Consider the following 20,530-nt stretch of genomic DNA (forward strand, 5'->3'; position numbering starts at 1 on the left):
TTTTTGTTCTGGAATCCTTCTATTTACCATTCTTGGGAGCACGATTAACTTCTTATTCTTATTAGATAATATTTTGTACAGAGACGCAAGCGGCACAGCGTCCTTATCGGCACGCTGTTTCGCACACCTGCCACGACTAATACAAACACTTATACTGCTGCTAAATCCCTGAACCGTATAGCACCAAGATGGGTCAGAATCTTGTTTATGGTATATGGCAGGTTCACTTTCACCACGCAGAACTAGGATGGCGACTGGCGAGGTAGGCGTACACTGTTGCAGAGCTGCTGTTGTAGTCAGGTTGTGAAATTGCGGACCTCCAAACAACCGTATCAATTGGTCGCGTACCAACGCGACCAAAGTCTAGCAATGTCCCATTCTCCTTTTTTTTTCTTCTTTGCTGTACAGAATTCCGATTTCAAGCCAATTCCCCGTCCACCTACACACCTTTTTGCGGCAAAAACAGGTCGATTAGAGCTTCCTTGGGTAAAATAGCGCGAATCCACCATAGCAAGCTCACGACTCGAGAACCCCGTTGCCTTCCTGCAGCATCCGATCCCCTATCTTCGAGCTCAACTGCAGCATTAAGGAAACATCAGGTAAACATGTCACTATTCTGTGCGCCAGCAGTGAACTTGTTAAAAAGGCCTCGGAGATAGACACTGATGATGTATAAACAGTAAAAGACTACAAGCGTCAATCAGGACCTGAAGATAGTAGCTAGATGAGGAACTGGGTCACTTACAGCAGGATATGTGAAGACTATGAGCTGCTTGTCAGCTGTCGAAACAAGAAGATTAGTGTTATCTTTCTGTAACGCAATTGCTGTAACGTTCTGTCCTTCCCCAAGTTTTAGCATATGAATTATCTGGCAGTATATCCCTTATTGGTTAGAATTCTGGTCATAGCAAACAAAGATAAAAAATAAGTTAAAAAGTTGCTCATGGTTTTCACCTCAAGTTTGTATAGATCAATGAAGCAGACCGAGGGCACATGAACAGAGGGCTTAGTCTCATTTAATTCTGGCAAATCATCATCACCGTTGGGTTTGTCAAGCTCATAATCATCTATAGCACTAAAACCATCACGATTGCAACTGTTGGACAAGCATGTTCCGATCAAAGCAAACTTGCCATCCACAGAAATCTCAATGCAACTAACTCGACCAGAGAAAGGTGTCAGAACCGAGGTACCAATCGGGATTCCATTAACAGTGAATGTCGATAATCTTTTCTCTGATTCATTCCAAATCAATATGATTCCTTCAGAAGATAAACACATTAAATGTGCCTCCTGTTTATCCAGCTTCCTAATGAGCCTGCCTGTCCTCAAATTATGTAGAAGGACACCAGACGTACTTGAAGAGGAAGCAACAAGTCCCAAGGCAGAACTAACAGAACAGCAAGTTACTTCTCCAAGATGCCCTCTTAGTACATGCATAGGACCTTCAATTCGTCGCCTCCTGCTGGTTTCTAGAACTTTGCTTGAATTGCTAGTGCTGCTATCACCAGAGGCTGAATCATTTGGTGTTGTTGGTGTAGATGGTGGAGGTTCTGGAGTACTTTTCTTACGTAAAGAGCCTATCTGACGTATCCTCCAAAGTATTACTGTGGTGTCACGAGAACCTGTGACAAGATAATTGCTATCTGGAGATAAAGCGACGCAGGTCACAGGAGCAAGATGCCCAAATGCCGTTTCAATGGTCCTTGCTCCGTCTGGGGATATCAACTTCACAGAATTATCTGCATGCCCCCCTACAGTTAGAAGGGAAAAAAGGATATCAGAAACAGCAGAGGGAGCAGTTTGATGATAGTTCATAGTGTAAATACAGTTCAAAAAAGGAAAAAGAATGCTGCTGTAAAAGCAGAATAAAAAAACAACATTTTCTACATGAATTAATGAAGATGTCAGTTACTCGTATGATCTCACTTTGAACACCAGGTTTTCAACCAGAAAAAGATCTAGGAGGGCTTTCAATACAAATAAAACATGGAAAATGAATAATAGAAAAAAAATACTAGCTTTCCAACAATATAATTGAGGGGGAAAATGAAGAATAAAATAATTACCAGTTATAACCTCTCTCTCACATGTGACAACAACAACCGATGAATTTTGGATTGCAGAGGCAGCAAAAGCAATAGCCCTTGGGAACTGATAGTCGTCTACAGAACCAGCAGATCCTTTGAAGATACGCATTATTGCACCACCACTTAAATTTATGGCATTTCTTCCATGATGAAAGAGGAAAGGTGTCCCTGGGCCATTTGAAGTATTTGGCTGCCAATGGTGCAGTGCCAAATGTGCTGCAGGAACATTTGCACCTACGACTACAATAGAGTCATCGGATACAAGCATTGCACTAGCAGGAACATTGCAGTTTTCTGGATTAGGTAGTACATAAGATCTGACTTCAGTTGGGTTCCAGAATATTGTCTGCACAGAAAAACGAAGAGATACCATGCACTCACTTCAAACAAATCTAAATCATGAATTAGCGAAATGAAAGCTAACAGGTACAATAGATTTCATCTGATGTAAGTGAACCATGGTGCCCATAGGATCACTTTAACCCCAGTACCCCACTGCTCCCCATCCTCTCCGACATTCAACCATCGACTGAGGACTAACAAGTGAAATGAGGCAGCTTGACTTTCTTTTAGAACTGTAGACTTTGCAATACATGTTGGTATATCTCCTAGAGGCAAACATGGAGATGGTTGTGTCCCTATGATTACGATGTCTATAAACTCTTCAATAACGCCTTACTTTTCCCTTGAATATGCTATGCCATTTTAACTCAGCAAGTATGTAGCTTACTCGTGAACCTCTGTATTGCTTGATGATGGCTATTCTAAATTGCTTAATCTGTATTCTAAAAGTTCACAGGCCACCGTGCTTACCAAATAGTGACATTTCATTTTGTAAAACACAGAAGGATAACTTGAAAACCTACCTGCAGCTTTAAGATGTCTGCCAATGGCCTTCTCTTTGTATGTGGGATTGTCAGCAATTGAGATGGTGTTTGTCCAAAATTACATATTTGATCTTGCATGGATCGCCGTTGCACCTTCAGCATTTTCAGCAGCACGTTAACAACTAGCTAGCTACTGGCAAAATCTAAAAGTTGAATGCAGAATACTTACTGGATTAGTGATTTGATCAATATCCACCATCCCCTCATATGTAGCATAGGGAAAAACATTGTTAGCCATCACTGCATCTTTACCTCTTTGTTTATGTCTGAACGAGAAATAGTTGATGACTAAAGGATGTTAACATAGAGATTAATAAAATATAATTTTAATACAACTAGCAGAACCCGTACTTTGTTACGGGATTAAAAGAAAAATCAAATGCAGTGGAAAAAATATATTGCTTTTCTTTGTAATTTTTAATTAAATATGGAGTATATGAGTATTAATTAGATGTGCATGCTGCAAAAAATAATCACTGTGACTTCATCGTGGGTTGTGACCATTGTTTATTTTAATCATTCTCATCCACTCCAAAGACCCAAGTCCATCTTGCTACAGTGGAAAAAGAAAAGCTCAGTTTATCTACCTACAGTTGAAAGGCAGCTATCTGACAGCTAACCCAAGTCTACTCTCTATCTCTCAGCTCTCACAGCAGGAGGCAAGTTCGAATGTTTCACTGATAAATAGGGGCCCATGCGTCGGTTATAGGAGTGGTGGTGGTAGATTCACTGCCACCACCACTACCAACATTTTAATGTAGTATAGATATAGATCCTCTAGGGCAACAAAATTAGGACACAAGATAATATATTAAAATATACAGTTTCTGTCAGCAAAAATATCAATGAATATGTATCGTCATCAGCAGATACCATCACAAGAAATTTTACATTGTCCATCTATGTCAACTAAACATCCCCTAACAGTCTCAGCAGATAGTAGTCTTTCTATTTCCAGCACAAAAATTTACTGACATGGGTCAGTTTTGGGAAGAAAGATAACACAAGAGGGTTGAACAAGTGGTCAAAGGATGGGGCAGGACATCGATGTCACTGGCCAACATATATGGGACGAATAGTAGATAATTAAGTAAAATAACGCAATGCAGCTAAGAGGTGGCAACAAAAAGGAACAGCACATAGATAACGTACCCAAATATTAGGTCTATCCATTCATGCAAATGAGCGGAGACATAATCACTCTCAAGAGCCTTCCTGTGTTTACATATGAAATCAACAGGGTTCTCAGCCCAAGGAGGCAATTGCACAGAGGCTGCAATACAACTCAACATTAGAGGAGTTCAGCTCCATTCCCTTATGCATACAGAATGAAACAAACTTACATAGCTTTCCAGTAAGTTGAGTTGACCCTAAGTCAACCGAATTCACATTCGTAAATAACTCAGGAAGGTAAAACATCTCTGGAACCTAGAGAAATAATCACATGATTAGGTTCCACCAAAGATTCTGATTGGACTTACTCACTAAGGAATCACAATGAATTGAAGGCACATTTTTGAACAAAACTTACTAACTCTTTTACATCATTCATGTCTTCAAGGACACTATTCCATGTTTTGTTGATACAAGAAAACATGTGATCATCTTGACCAAACCTGCCACCTTGCTGCTGAATAGAAAGGGCTGTAAAAGGCTCTATCCTGACAAGATAATATAAGACCTGCAGTAGATGCTTATGTCAACAACCAATAGCACAGAAATCGGGGTATTTGAAAAAAAAACAAATATGTAAAGTCACACTAATCAACTACAGGAGGAATTGTCATCGATGAACAGTATAGAACCGATTAATCAAATGGGATGACTTAATAAATTAATCTAACTCCAAATAAAAGGAACACATGCAAGCAAAATGCTGACTCAAAACATGCACAAGAGAAAAGGTACCGTGCCAGGACAGGAGTAATGTGAACTGTAGTGAAATTTTGGGATGGTTGGATCATTGAAACTAGAGTAATGTTCCTGGAATTTCTTCAGTCGTGCAGGATTCAGAGCGCCAATTGGCTGCATTGAAATTTTTCAAGCATCACTACCAGTGGTTATTGAAAAAGGTATCATCCACAGAGTTAATGAATAGAAAAGAAGAAAAAAAACAAAAGAGGTCTAAACTGGCAGCAAGGAATGAGGTACAGGATCTACCTCCGAAAGATCTCGGTATGCGGACGGATCTTCAAGATCCAGTGTTTTGGAGTGGTAATCTGCTAATACCCATGGAAAAACAGGGTACTGCATAAATAGCTAGTGATCATTTAAATGCAGTAGTATATTTATTATATTCAGAAAATGAGTTATGAAGCAAACATGCCTGTGCAATGTCATTGTAACTGCGCCCAGCAAGAGTGTTCAGTTCCATCAGGTATTCAAAGTTGCTAATCTGCACAATGAGATGGCTCTACTTAAGTGTTGAATACACTTAACATGCTGGGCTGAAAAAAGTGGTTTATTGCATTGATACCTCCCATCTAGCCCAGCGCTCTGTCAATTGCGACTTTTTAAGGATTTTCTCAGGTCTCTAAAACAAAAGTACAATTGATTAAAACTTTCAGTAAGAAACAGATTTTAACATTAAAGTTTGCAGAACTGCACTGAACACCAACCTGGGTAGCTAGGAAAATGCTGTTCAAATAAGGAGGTTTGGTATGAACGATTGCCCGATAAGCATGTTTACATGCTTCTGTATCCTGATAAAAATCATATACATCTTCAAAATATTCAGGTAGCTGTAGTGTGCATATGATTCCAACAACGTAAACTAGAGTATCATCAAGGATGTACCTCAAAATCGAAGAAGAAATTTGACCTATCTACCATGAATAGCTCTAAAGCACTTCGCCGTAACAAATATCTGCACAGTTAATTTAAATCAGTATGACATGCAAGTACTATAAATGGTTACTGCTAACTCAGTAGTCCATAATTATATGATAAGGACACAGATGATAAAAGCAAAAAAGTTATATTAGTTAACACTAACGACTGCAACAAGAAGTTCAATGTACACCACCATACTGGATAATGAAGAACCATTTACCTTCTACTATAAATTTTATGAAGTGAAGATATGAACCAGCTCCGATCTTTATCTTGCTGATCGTATTGCCCACTAGTAGATGCAGCATCATCCATGTAACTATCGCTATCACTCATATGCTCATCAATTATAAAGTTAATCATCTTTGATGTGACCTGAGGAAAATCATTATATACTAGGGCTTAATATATCTTTCGCATATTACATTGGAGATGAAGCAGAATACTACCATAAATGAATAGAAATACAAGAAAACAACTTATAATGTAAAAAGAAAGTGATATGACAAACATAACTAGTTATGTTCATCAGAGAATTGAGATTGATTAAAATCCAGTTAAGACCAAGATATACAGCAAAAATATTAACTTTACTAAAACAGAAAGGAATCATGAATGTGTAGACATGATTATTGTAACTTCAGTTTACAACTAATATGTCATAATCATGACCAAGAAGTAATGGCATTAATTAGAATTTGAAAACACCCTTATGCATGAAAAACTACAAAAGTGAAAGTACGTACATTAGAAACCACTTACTTGGAAGGTTCCCCGCACAACCTTGAATGGACGCACCATCAATGAAGGCAGTTCAACAATAATTCTCTCATTATTTTTGCTAGAACTGTAACACGGTGCAACCACGGTCGATCGAACCAAGTTGTGAACACTAGAAAAGTCAGAACTTGTTGAATCATCTACACTGCTATAGATAGTCTCAGTTTCTGTCTGTTTGGCATTCCCATGTCCTCCATCTACTGATATTGCGTCAGCTACTATAATGGAAGAATTTGTTCGAAGAGCATTTGCAAATAGAGAGTCTGCATCTTCCCTGTGGCTATAATTGGATTCTGCACCATCACATAGAAGCATGTTCTCCTCATAATTATTGGCCATACTCAAATGTTCAGACCATTTGTAGTTTCTTTTCATAAATCTTCTCATTCTTGATGAAGTTTCTGTGGAATCTAACTTCCAGAAAATCTGTGTAGAAAAATAGTAAAGCAAATCAAGATGTCTATAAGAAAAGAAGGCATGCATAGTGTTTACTGCTAAGATGTTCTTTTTCCTCTTGTTGACTGAAACAATTTATTTGTATCATCATAAATTGGTCATCAAGGATAGAGCTTTTCATAATAATGTAAAATAAAAGAAAATTTTAGGAAAAGCAGGACTGTTCGTACGTTATCAGGAGTACACAGAAGTTCCCCAAAAGGTCCGTATAGCCTACTTGTCTCTATTAAGCAATGAACAAGACGTCGCCATGCCCGAATTCCAATAGATGCACAACGACGATTCAAAATATCTACCTGTGTTCGCCTCTCCATCTGCATGTCCAAAAGTTGCCTCAATGGTGTATTCACAAGTTAGTAATTCCTAAATATCAGAGCAGAAGCTTCCCATTCCATATCAACATACCTCAACTCGTTGCAAGTTCCGTGCCAATGCAAAACTGGAAACAAGAAGTGCAACATATTTGTATGAAAGGGCAGAAAAATCCCTTCCTGATACTGACTTTGAATCAGCAGATTGAAGACACTCCAACCAAGCAGCACACATAGCTTCAGATGTATTCCACCTCTGGGCCCTCTCAATATCACCTGCAGCCCTCCTTTGTCCTGAAGTTGCCATTGCTACAGCACTAAGACCCCTTCTCGAGCCAATCTTAGCACTGCGCTCAAGGTCACGAGCAGCAGCCAAGGCAGCAGCTTTTGCAGCTGCTTTATCCTTTGGTGCAGATGTTGGTAGGTTTGGTGTTGCATCAATAGGCTTCTGAAAACTTGAGAAAGTGTGTAGTTTAGCAGATCTACGCTCTAGCAATGAGGTGTCACGCCTGCGCAACTTATTTGTTGGTGGTGCTATTGTTTCTGTCCCAGAGGTACCAGCAGCAATCATGGCCAATGCCATTGCAACCGGGGGAGAAGCAAAGGCAGCAGCCCATCCAGGTGATATCATTGAGACAGCAGCCTGAGTTCAAAAGACACATACAGTAATCTCACCATGAACAGATAACCTCCAGAAAAGCATAGAACTGAAGAGGTCTTTCTCAATAGTAATTATTGCAAAGTAGTTTATAGTTATGCTAATGATCCAAATCGTTTAAATATTTGACAAAACTAGCTCTGAAGCATTCCATGAACTACTCAAGAGACTAGAGATAAAAGAAAGGAGAGATACTGGGACAAGTGACTACTGTACACAGCACACACCACATAGTTTCACGAGCACAAAATGGAAGTGCCTGATGAGCAATTGTTAAAAAGAATGAGGATTTAAGGTAATTAGCCAAATTCAGACACTTTGCAAACATAGCATTTTAAGCTGGATATGAGAGGAGCTCCCGTATTGATTTTTTTTAAGAGGTGGTGAGGCTCAAAACTAGGCTAGCTAGCTCACCAAGGTGCTAGCCGGTAAGACTCCGGGTCTTTCTCCTAACCAGAACTTCTACTCTACGTAAAACCAACATTAGTTGACACAGGCATACAGCATCAGCGCAACTGCCAGGCAATTTAAGTTGATAGCCATTGTGTACGAACTGTGAAGAATCAATTGTTACCTCAATAGGTAAAGTGTCTGCTGCTAAAGCACAGTCATCAACAACTAGTGGATTTTGTCCATCTGAAGATGTGAGCTCATGAATTCCAGCCAAAACAGAGCGATATCTTTTCAGTACAGCTACAAATGGTGGCATGATCAATCCAACATATTTTTTCCTTAGTGGTTTTCTATCACTACTTACAGCATGCCATACCTGTTAAGATAGAAACAACTTCATGAATAATGCATAATATAATATAATAAACTTTCTTCGCTTTATCTACTAAAAACAAAAAAAAAAAAAACAGCTCATAGAGTTCCACAAATTTCCAAGACCTAACACAGAAAATTTTACTTGAGACTTCTAAAATAACAGCTAAAGTTGCCATATATCTTTATAAGGACTATGGATCATAATGAATCATAAATACACTGGATGAGCAACAGCATTTTTCCTTCTTAAAATCGACGCAAAAATAGTTGTCAAGTGTAGCATCTGTTTACAGCATAGTTAACCTACATGGTCATCTAGACATCTAGTCTAGTCTTAGGTTGGCTCATGCGACACATAGCTCTTTGTACATATTTTTCCTTGCTAATAGAACAGATATGTAGTTTAGCACCATAGGTCTTTTTTATGACTTCACCACTTGCCTTTATGGCTAAGGGCATATCATGTAGGCCATGATATATTTTTCCTTGCAAATGGAATAGATGTACAGTTTAGCACCATAAAAACCTATATAGCATATGATGGCAACAACACATGGTATAACTTTTTTCCTTCATGGCCATATATAATTAACGATGAGAAAATGCAACTGCAGTTTATGTGGACTTCATTGAATTATTCAACCTGGATTACACCATGGTACATGTGTGTTGTTAGATGCAGATCATAAGCTTCCATGGAAGTGGAACGTGATATTACCTCTGAATAAATAATAGAAGATGCAACCAAAACCCTCTGTCTCTTAGATTCAGAAACAGGCATATTCAAAATAGGACCAAGCACTCTGTACAAAAAACAAGAATTACATATATGAATGAAGATAATATGGATTAAAATATCAATGAAGAGATGACGGAGAAACAATTAGTCTGGAATATAGGCTGAGACCGACCACTGAGAAAGAATTGATCATGATGTAACCCAAAAACAAAGCTTAATTCACATAATTAATTGTGCAAAAACATACAGTAAGGGAAAAAAATCTCCAATACTCCTCGTTAGGAGTTCAATGCACATATATTTTCATTAGGTTCTGTATTTGATGTTCAGCCACATTGAGAAAAAGAAAAGAAAAGGGAAACATGTGGCAAAATTGAATGTTGGACTCTTGTACCCCATTTCTACTTTGGGGCAAATTGTTCAGTAACACCAGAAGATAGCACAGGTCGGAGAATGGCATTTGTGGGCATGTCCCCTAAGGACCAGCTGTCAGACTAATGATGGACGTTAGTCTCTAATTTATACTCCATTAAAAAATATAAGGCGTATTTTGTTTTGTTAGGACAATGCTTTGATTACAAATGTTTTACTAATATATTATTAATGTGATACAAAAGCATAATCATAAGTACTCCCTCTGTCCCAAAGTATAGCATACGGGTATTAACAGAGGGATGAAAAGATTTGGTTGCCTCCTCGGTATAGATGAGGTATAGGCCCAGACTATTTGGGGCTATAATAAAACAACGGGGTAGTAGGGATAGTATGGTAATTGGTAAGTTTAATGGTAAAAGTACAATACTAGGTTTGAGCAGTAGAAGTTATATTTTGGGATAGAGGGAGTTAATACTTTTGAATAAGAATATAATAACATTAATTTTGTGTTACAAAAAATACTCCCTCTGTTTTTTAATGTTTGACATCATTGACTTTTGAACATATGTTTGTTTGGCCATTTGTCTTATTCAAAAAACTTACATAATTATCATTTATTTTATTATGATTTGTTTTATTATTAAAGGTATTTTAAGCATGACTAACATTTTTGCATATTTGCTCTTTTTTTTAATAAGACGAATAGCTGAACATATGTTCAAAAGTCAACAGCGTCAAACATTAAAAATGGTGACAGTATATCATAATATAGTAAGTGTTGATCAAAGTCTTGTCCTAACGAAATAAAATATGCCTTATATTTTTTAACAGAGGGAGTACATATTTGCAGGGTTACTGAGCTAAGAGCCTTTTTTTCAGAATATGACTTGAACAAGCTATTATTCTAAATCACTACACTTTTCTGGTTATACACTATGTACCTCCACAGAAGCGCAGATTGAGGTTTCCTGGAAGGCGAACAAGAATTATCATCATGAATCATCATGCTTCCAGTTTGACAGCCTAATCCTTCAGATATGACATTCTTCATGCTAATGTTTCTCATAAAAATGTCATCCTCCCCATTGTCATCCTCTCTGATTGAAGCAAGTGTCAACCGAAGTATGCAAAAGAATGGCTGATCACTATCCAACAACTGATTAAGTGCACTCATAGCATCCATGCCAGCCCCAGATCCCCCTCCAATGCCAAGGCCACCCCCAAGTTGAGAATCTAGTAAAAGTGCCTGCAGCATTGCAATAGATTTCTTCACTAATGGAAGTTCAATCCAGCTTCCATTGGAGTCCTTCTCTAGAACAGACTTCCAAGATTCCCAACCACTTCCTCCACCACCAAAGATATTGGATTTGGGTGGAATGCATACACCATACCACAATCGGCTTCTGTACTTCCAACCTTCTGAAAGATCTGAAATACAGGTCCCATAGGATACAAATGCATGCCTAACAGATCCATATGGCTCCGCTGCTGCTGCTGCAGTGACACGTTCCATCACCTCAGAAGAAATTTGCCCGTTCGCATCAGCCATAGAAGCAAGAACCTGATGTTTTGTACACCAACAATAAAGATAGAATTCAAAACGATGGTGTGAAAAGTAGTTCAAAGCAAGTTAAGTTCAGGCTATGAAATATCCTTTTGGATTATACTCATATTGCTACCACGAAATAGCTTATATATTCATGCTTGTCGAGTTCTAGGAAAGAATGTAGAAGAACATTCAAGACAGATAATAGAGATAATAGGTACAGTATACCAACATAAAATGGCCAACCAGCTACTAGCTAGTAGTTTACAGACATTTCCTTTTGTCAAGAAATTAGTGTACACGCATTTCTTTTTGTCAAGAAATTACAAACTACAAACAGATTTTCAATTCTAAAACTACGTGTGTACAAAGAAAGGCTGGGAGACACAAAAAACATTGTTCATAGCACCAACTCTTCAGAAATCTCATAGCAGTATCCTTTACTTTCAATTTTCTTCACGAGAAATTTTTCTTAGAATTTGGACAATCAGGTGTCTTCTCATACATTATTCTATTTATGAGTTTAACAGCATTAGACAAAGACAAAATAATTAATATAGTGAATTCATAAAAGGACCTCGAAAAAACAATCAAAGTTGATTCAGTCATATGCAGCAACATTGAAAAAAAAAATTGAAAATTTCGGAGCTCCATTATCATGTTAGTGAACACTAGATTGAAATAATGCAAATAAAATTATGATATATGGTCTTCTAGATATACATACATCAACAGGAAGACCACCAGCATCACTGGACAAAGATTGCCTTGAGCCCCCTGCATCCAAAGGTTCACTACCAGTCCTGCTCAATGAATTTGATCTAGTGGCAGCTGATGAAGCCCCTGAGGCAGGAGATGCAGCACTATCAATTGAGCACGATAAGAAATAATGTTGACTGCGTGACCTCAGGTGATCTTCTACGAGCATCAGAAGAACAATTGCATTCTCAGCCAAGGCTAGAGAGAGATGGGTAGCTTTATCTGCTTGGATTTTAGTTTCCTTGGGCATCATACCCTCCTCTGCAACACCAGCTGCTGCAGCATTGATTCCTTCAGTCTGCTATGGATATAAATAATAAAAGAATATCATTTGCGGACTAATAAAATTAACTGAATACTTTCTACCTTCATAGACACAATATGTGCTATGTCCCTAAGAATGAACTCATGAGTAATTGAACTGGAATTTTCTGCGCAACATCATGAAGAACTAATTCTGTTTCAAGAGTGCACAACAAAAGTGAAGTTTGGAAGACAAAGGCAAAGGGATAAATTCTTTATTTCACTGGAAATATCAAATGATGGTAGTAGTGTGAAAATGAATTGCTACTGCGGTCACACAATCATGACGTGAAAGTGTGGTAATACAAGCTTACTATGTTCAATCTAGGGACCTAGTTAGCGGAGCAACATTAGGAGTCTTGTGATTCTAAGCTCTTACCAGACACCTGCTTATCCCTATGCTTATTTGGTAAGGCTATGCTCCTTCCTAAACTGAAACTTAAGTCAGGGAAGATGATTTTGGAGTTCTACAAGGTTGCAAGGAATTAGAAACCAGATTAATCATGTATAGTTTCCTGTGCTAACTCCATGAGTTAGCTAGTTTCACTTATAATCCTAGTAAAGTGGTATATAAATATTACCAAGAAAACAAAACAGAATTATTACGATGACTTATTCCCCAAATTTGCTATCACTTTACACAAACTGGGAGTAAAAAGTCTAAACAGATTGATGTGGAAAAGAAGGTAGAAAGTAGCAACAACAAAATATACAAGAAGAATTGGCTGACGAGTATATTTTGTAAGAGAAGCAACATCTACCTGAACTTGAAGCTCCTGAGCAGAAAATTCAAGCAGATTACCCAATAATCTCCTTTTGAAAATCGGTAACGATTCCTCACGCCTTAATAAGAAGAAAATGCAAACTAATATTAGCATATCAAGATTGACATATGTTTTAAGCACCAACATTCACTATAGTTCAAAAACACAGGGGAGTATTTCGTAATGACATGACAAAGCTCCTTCAGATTCTCAGAAAAATAAGAGAGAGATGTAACAAAGTGCAAAAGGCTGCATGCTAAAGGAGAAACTTTTTTAGAAAGGTAGAAACGAATATTTTGTAAGGAATGGTTTAGATTATATGAGGCAAAACCCTGTAAGTATTCATGCTTTAGCAACCTTATTGATTGTGGTGGTTTATCACCTCAAAATTTCTGTTAGTGCCTAGTAGATCAAACAATGACAGGATGAATGGAAAACATGTTATGGGGCCAATGCTTCTTGTTTACCTAATTCTTTGGTCCCCAGTGCTAGATCCTCCAACCATTGAAAGCCATTCTGCACAATGTATCGTTGCCTCTACATCCTGGAAAAACCCAGATATAATGTTACCATAAAAAGAAAGGTTACAATCCTATAAAGTAAGTTAATATCAAATAGAAAGATATGATATCAAAGTCACTTGCCTTCCACCCATCTTTCTGCCGCATTGAATGCTCCAACATGATAGCTAGATAATTGTATATATGGTCTTCCATCACACTTAAGCTTGGACCATCTGAACCTCTGTTATCACCCATCTACATATCAATTTTTATACATTAGAAGTTCCAGTAGTGAATGAACAAAAGGGGGAAAAAACAAGAAGAAGAATACAACTGTCACCTATTAATGTAACCCTCACTAAAAAATGTTTTCATTTGTCATCACAGAAACGTTACCTCATGATTTGAAATTAAGACCTCCAAAATCCATTCGGGCCATTCCGCAATGGAAGTCAGTGCAATTCTATTCTCATTATTAGTGCTGGCCAAATATAGAAGATCCTGAAATAATATAAGCAATAAGTAATCAAACAAGAGATTTTATGAAAGATGATATACGATAGTAAAAAAGATAATACTTATTTTAAGATTTACAAAACATCTGCACGTCGTGTATTTAAATACAATGTTTAATGATATTGGTACAATCCATGCCAATAATGTTATCTGTGGTACCATCAGGTTCTTAAAGTCAACAGAAAATCAAGACAATTTAAATTTAACAAATCAGTAAAAAAAACCTGAATAGCATGGGCTTGGAATGCCCGTGATGCAAATGGAAGAGAACGGAGTAGAACTGACAAAAGTGGAGTATGCTTAACACGGTGACCAGAATCATGTAGTTTCAAGCTACCATTTGCTGAAGGAACATTGATCTGCATTGAAGAACACAAGTCAACAATTAAGGAATTTCAGAGTACAAGCAGTTGAATCTATAATGAGCAAAACTTCCACTACTGAGAAGCGGAGTAAAATAAATTAAGGGTTTTTTTTCTTTTTTTTAACCAAAATTTAGGGCTTTATTTGTTTCAAAAATGTTCTCGAATGTCTCTTATTCAAATACTTCCAAGATGATTGGGAAAATGATAAACATAATAAAATATTTCCAGTAAAAAGAAGATCAATATAACCCAATAGAAACCAAAAACATGGATGGCCAGCTTTTGATAAATGTTTGGTTACATTTGTTGAGCTAAAGTTTTCTGTTCGAGTTAGTGATGATAATGTAAAAACCTCTTGAACATAAAGACTCGTTAACTGGTAGTTCTGTTTGAACTATAGAGGTTCCTGTTGAAGTTTTTTGTTGCAATGTGTCACTTATGTTTGCAGCACCATCCTAAAAGTCATGATTGCATCACTGGCATGGACCCATTAGTGTAATTCTGGAAACGTGTTGTATATTAATTATTCACAAGGAACTTAAAGGCTTAAAGAACACCATACCACAGCAGAAAATAAAGCTTTATAGACATTTCTGGTCATAAGCCTTCTTGGAGCTGCTTGGAAAGCTTTCTGCATTGCAAAGAGCAACAAAGAAACTCTGTCTTCAAACATGGAATTTCCTTCGCCATTAGAGGTAGTTAGGAAACTGCTGGGCAACTTTGGCTTTGCAGCAGGCAAGTTAAATTTCAGGTGACCTGATGCAACTAAAGCACCCAAAACATGAACAATTCCAACAAGAACTCCATCTCCATTATCGATATTGTATATGTCGTTCTGAACATTGTCTGCAATATTCAGAAAGTCAATGCCACCTAGATTCTTTAGGAACTGATTCTTCAATAAGCACCATTTGCTAGAGAATCCAGGTTCAGTGCTGCCTTCGTGACAGGGTGGTTCATGGTGCTCCAATGGTTGAGTCTTATGACCATTGCAGTTTGCTTCACCAGCAGTAGTTTTCAAATCCAAATCACTACTAATAGATTTTGGGTCAGAACCAGCATTCCACAGAGAATTCTGTGGCACAATACAACTGTCGGAAATATTGTTATCACCAGATTTAGCCTCCCTTTGCAAAAGAACAAGTAATGCCTCTACACCTCCTCGGGAAATGAATGACTGAGCAAACACGTTGGCTCTAGATGTGTTTGGATGTACAATCAATCTATAGATGAGGAGCAAAACCCTAGCAACCTGACAAAGCATATCGTTAAAATCACCACAACAGCACACTCTTACTCAGTTACCACTTAAAGAAGATATGTAGATTGAGATCATGGGTTGGCTGCATATCTCATTCACTAAAGGAAAGTAGAAAATATATATGTGACAAATCATAGAAACCACATTTGATCTTTAGAAGAAAATAATTGCGAAGAAACATTTTATAGTTCAAAATCTAGCAATGATGTGATTAACAAAGTACTGTTACTTTGGAATTTTGCTGTACTGAAACTAACACATCTCATTATATATTGAGATGTGAGCTTAACATGTTCTAATGAACCATGAAGATTAAAAATTGGATATGAAAGGATCAAGTGTAAGCATCATCATAATGCCAACAAAACTATGTCAAGAATGTTTGTTTCGTGATTGAAACTAACATATCAGAATATGTTACTAATGTGTGAGCCTTTACATGTTCTGGCAAACCAGAAAGATTCAAAAATTAGATATGGAAGGAGCAGGTGTAAACATCATCACAATGAACAAGGGAAATGCTGGCGAAACGATGAGAACAGTATTTGCTTCATGGAATGTGCAAAGTCCAGTTACCTGGTTAGGTTGTGGACAGTCAACAACAAAGCCCACCAAAGAGCGAACATCATCAGAAGCCAATGTAGAAGATACTGCTCCTAGTAACAGTTCAATAACAACCAAAAGCTCATCAACAAGAGAATTCACTTTCTCTAAAGGTCTCTCAGTTCCAGTAAATGTGAATGTATCGATTGAATCTGCTTCATGAATTACCCAGTAACACCTTCTGCACCCATCAAGGAGCATCTGTAGTGCATTTGCATCATGCATGCAAGCCGATTCTGCAAAAACCATGTCCGCAAGTGAAGATAGAAGCTTTTTCTGCAAAACGTAGTTGCATGAACTCCACATCTTCAGGTCCAACAGCAAAGTGCTAAAGAGCTGCACTTTTAGACCATGATCATTTTTTTGAGACTGACACAGAGATGCAATTGCTGCAACAAGCTCCTCATCACTCAGTATCTCTTTCTCCCCACTTTCTAATCTCGATAGTGTTTCTAATAGGTAATGTAACACTTGTGATAAAAGCTCTGGTCCATGGGCACGGCATAGCTCTTCCTTATTTCCAGGATGTTGAGTTGCCAGCGAAATAATCCTAAAAATAGGAACAGAAAGAGAAGCAGTTGCAAGAGACGATGACAAATCCCCGAGTATAGGTTCCATATTATCCATCTCGACATTGCTCACAGTCAATGGTAGCAAAGCCATTGGACCTCCATAAGCTAATGCCCACAATGATTCTGCAGGTCGCACTCGATATGATAAATGAACCATCCCAAGAACTTCTGCGGGTCTTCTGTGGGTACCTGAGGTTCAACATCCAATAATATCAGTAATGATTCTTCTAAATCAACCCCAGGCCTTTGTGCCTTTGTAAGTTATATTATTGCATGGCATGTGTTTTTACACCCATTGGAAACACCCTGATCCCAGATAATCGTTAACAGCATGGGACTATAACATTTTGTTTGGATCAATATTCAATATAGGCATGATTGATGCCAGATAGAAAAGTTATGCAGAACGTGCTAGGCAATAGCAGGCAACCCAAGCAGGAAGTAATAGGATAATCTTTTAGCAGACTGAGAAACATTAGTGTAACTATTTAACCACGATTGTGAGCCTGTAAGTAGACTATGGTTCAGCTGCCAAGTAACAAAGTACTCTCTCTGTTTCATATTATAAGTCGTTTGACTTTTTTCTTAGTCAAACTTCTTTAAGTTTGACCAAATTTATAGAAAAGTATGTTAACATTTTCAATACAAAACAAATATATTATCAAAATATATTCGATGCTAAATTTAATGAAACTAGTTTGGTGTTGTAAATGTTGCTGTTTTTTCTTATAAACTTGGTCAAACCTAAAGAAGTTTGACTAAGAAAAAAGTCGAACGACTTATGATATGAAACGGAGGGAGTAGAAACTAAGCAAGGAAAGTATGACTGGCAATTTATAATCTACTTAATTATCAGGTGGATAGGAGTGCAACAACAGTCTGAACAATATAAAGAAAAAGGCAAGCATAAAACAAACCTGTTGAACCAGAAGGTGAAGCATCAGGACAGAATCGACCATTGAGTAGACTAGGATGATAAAGAAGATGTAAGCTTCCTCCAATCTCAATGTCAAGTGTATAATTGTCTTCTGCAATGTGCCTAATGTGAGCATTTGTAGCTTTCCAAGGCAAACCAGAACCATTGCTGAAGCTGGGGAGTGCATCACCACCCCTAGAAGCTATACGGCTCATTCTCTCAGGCCCAATTGACTCTGTGAAGATGTAGATAGGCCCCATTTCTGCAAACAATGGACATTGTCGCCGGCGCTGCTGCAGGCCCGCAATAGTTGGTGGTGGGTTCGTCCCAATGCAGCAGAAGGCCAGAGGTTTCAAGATGCGAGGTAACTCGAATGGACAGCTCTCATGAAGCTCCCCATCCACATACAACCGCAATTCACTCTCGACCTTCCCTAGCAGGGCCTGCTTGCTTGTGTACTCCAAACCAACAAAATACCAGCACTGTGGTCTGAATTCATAAGTGAAATGCAGAGAAGCCTTCTTCCCCTTCCCAGCCCCACTCTCCACGACCAGAAACTGGCCATGGAAGTAGGCCTCCACGCCATGGTTATCCATAGTGAGGAAACAGAAAAGTCGGGGCATGTGCTTCGTCCCCTCTCCCGCAAGTGTGCTAGCAGCAGCGGCTGCTGCTGACGGTGATGACTTCCCGGACGTTGAGGCTGCGGCGGCTGCAATTGCTGCTGTAGCCATGCCTGTGTTGAGCGAGTCCGAGAATGACTCAACATATATCCACGTTGCAAAACCAAAACCGTTTGAGAATGGCCATCGGCTTTCCGCAGGGGCAAGCAAGCCAGAGCCCTCCCCACCGAGCTCAAATGTCACTGCAGGACCCTTGGCCTCCTTGCAGCCCACAGCCTTCTCCAACGCAAGGGTCAGCGACGTGGCCCAGCACGTGCCAAGTGTCTTCTTGATCAGGAGGAGCCAGGAATGTAGGTCCTTGACACTAACCGAGTGCCCACCCAGCATCTGGATGCATTGCACAAGCGGTGCTCCGTCCCACTTGCTTCTCTGACCCATTCCGACGAACAGCTTCTCTGCAGCGTCGAGAAGGATGGCGAGAAGGCCCGATGAAGTGCACATGGTGCGGTTTCGGGTACAGGAGCTGAGGGTGGCGAGGAGGGCGCGGGCCATGCGAGTGCGTGGCGACGGCTCGACGCCGCAGGGGATGTAGGGCAGGAGCTCGGCCGCGATGGCTGCCGCGCGCGAGCTGGACATGATGCTAGGCAACGTGACGGCGCCGTCGCCTGCCCCCTCGTCCAGACCGTCGACGCCGCCCATCGTGAGCATCAGCACGTCCACGACGAAATGCGAGAGCTCTCCGTCCTCTCCGGAGACCATCTCGCGGAGGCGCTCGAGGCCGCCGCCCATGATCACCGCGTCCACCGCCCGCACCACCTCCTCCGGCACGTCCGACGGCACGACCGGCGCCAGGCGCTTCCGCAGCGATGGCGGAGAAGGCAGCGCGGAGGACTCCGAGGGTGCCACCGGCGATCCCTCGCTCATCTCCACGTCCGACACCTCCTCCTCGTCGACGATGTACGCCGCATCGCCGAGCAACGCGGCGTCGAAATGCTCGACGCCACCGGGCTCCCACGGCAGCCGCGGCGAAGCGTCAGGCATCTCGGGCGCGTCCTCCTCCCCCATCACGTAGGCTCACTCCATCAAAAACAAAAAAACAAACAAACAAACAAACAAAATCAAGAGAAACGCGCGAGGAATCGATCGATTAGCTCCTGGAGCAGTTGGGATTTGGGAAGGATCAAACGCAATGGGGAAAAAATTGGGTAGGAATTTTTGGGGGAAACGGTGGAGGCTGAGGTGTGCGGTCGGGGAGAACCAGGAGGCCTCTGGGGGAAAATGCCCGCGGGAGAATAGCGGCGGTGGCATGGCATGGTGCATGGCGAGGCCGTGGCCGCCCGAGAGGCGGAGGAGGAGGAGGAGGAGAGAGGAGAGAGAGGGAAGCGGCCAGGCGAGGAAGGCGAAGGAGTGGCGTCGTCGCGGGGTTCACGGGTCGCGGCTGCTTTCTAGCTGGGCCGGTCTGGTGAATACGGGTTGGAATAAGTTCATTTAAGGTCCCTTAACTTGTCAACAAATTTGATTTTCGTCCTTCAATCGAAAAACCAGATACAACGGGTCCCTCAACTATCAAAACCAGTGCAGATGATACGTGGCTAATTTGACTCGGTCTTCATCTGACGTAGCATTGCCGTAGCGCTTACGTGGCAATTCGATCCGAAAAATAATAAATCTCATGGGACCCACATGTCAGTTTCAACAAAAGAATGAATTAAAAAATGGTGGGGCCCATATGGCCCCACATATCATTGTCACCCCTCCTCTTCTTCCTCCTCTCTCACCATCTCTCCCCTCTCCTCCCTCCAGGCGCCACGGGGCCACGGGGAGGTCCGGCGGCGGCGGCCGGCGACGTGGGAGAAGGGCAGTGGGCAGGGCGTCGGCGGCGAGAGCGCTGGGTCTTCGCTCACGG

The 20,530-nt window shown here is 40.1% G+C and overlaps 1 protein-coding gene and 1 pseudogene across 2 annotated transcripts; one reads left to right on the forward strand and one right to left on the reverse strand.

The window, feature by feature from the left end:
- Window positions 1-19,824, reverse strand: LOC4330232 (BEACH domain-containing protein C2). 2 transcript variants are annotated; one of them, XM_015767160.3, is made up of 31 exons: window positions 18,006-19,824; window positions 16,490-17,277; window positions 15,215-15,904; window positions 14,512-14,646; window positions 14,168-14,272; window positions 13,913-14,026; window positions 13,736-13,812; window positions 13,266-13,347; window positions 12,170-12,499; window positions 10,838-11,457; window positions 9,501-9,585; window positions 8,589-8,783; window positions 7,451-7,999; window positions 7,216-7,359; window positions 6,572-7,015; window positions 6,030-6,184; window positions 5,774-5,843; window positions 5,596-5,679; window positions 5,454-5,510; window positions 5,304-5,372; window positions 5,138-5,224; window positions 4,886-5,002; window positions 4,509-4,658; window positions 4,321-4,405; window positions 4,130-4,250; window positions 3,147-3,243; window positions 2,957-3,070; window positions 2,070-2,436; window positions 955-1,754; window positions 746-868; window positions 1-576 (listed from the first exon to the last, which is right to left on the reverse strand). In XM_015767160.3, exons 1-31 carry the CDS (start codon window positions 19,687-19,689, stop codon window positions 517-519), a joined length of 8,598 nt encoding a protein of 2,865 aa, XP_015622646.1. In that variant the 5' UTR covers window positions 19,690-19,824; the 3' UTR covers window positions 1-516. The 2 variants fall into 2 exon arrangements, with proteins under 2 accessions (XP_015622646.1, XP_015622645.1); XM_015767159.3 differs by having other exon boundaries at window positions 12,170-12,502.
- Window positions 19,814-20,530, forward strand: part of LOC107280015 (vignain-like) — a 14,598-nt pseudogene continuing 13,881 nt past the window's right edge.

This window comes from Oryza sativa, chromosome 2 (genome assembly GCF_034140825.1).
Source record: "Oryza sativa Japonica Group chromosome 2, ASM3414082v1".
NCBI classification, from domain to species: domain Eukaryota; kingdom Viridiplantae; phylum Streptophyta; class Magnoliopsida; order Poales; family Poaceae; genus Oryza; species Oryza sativa.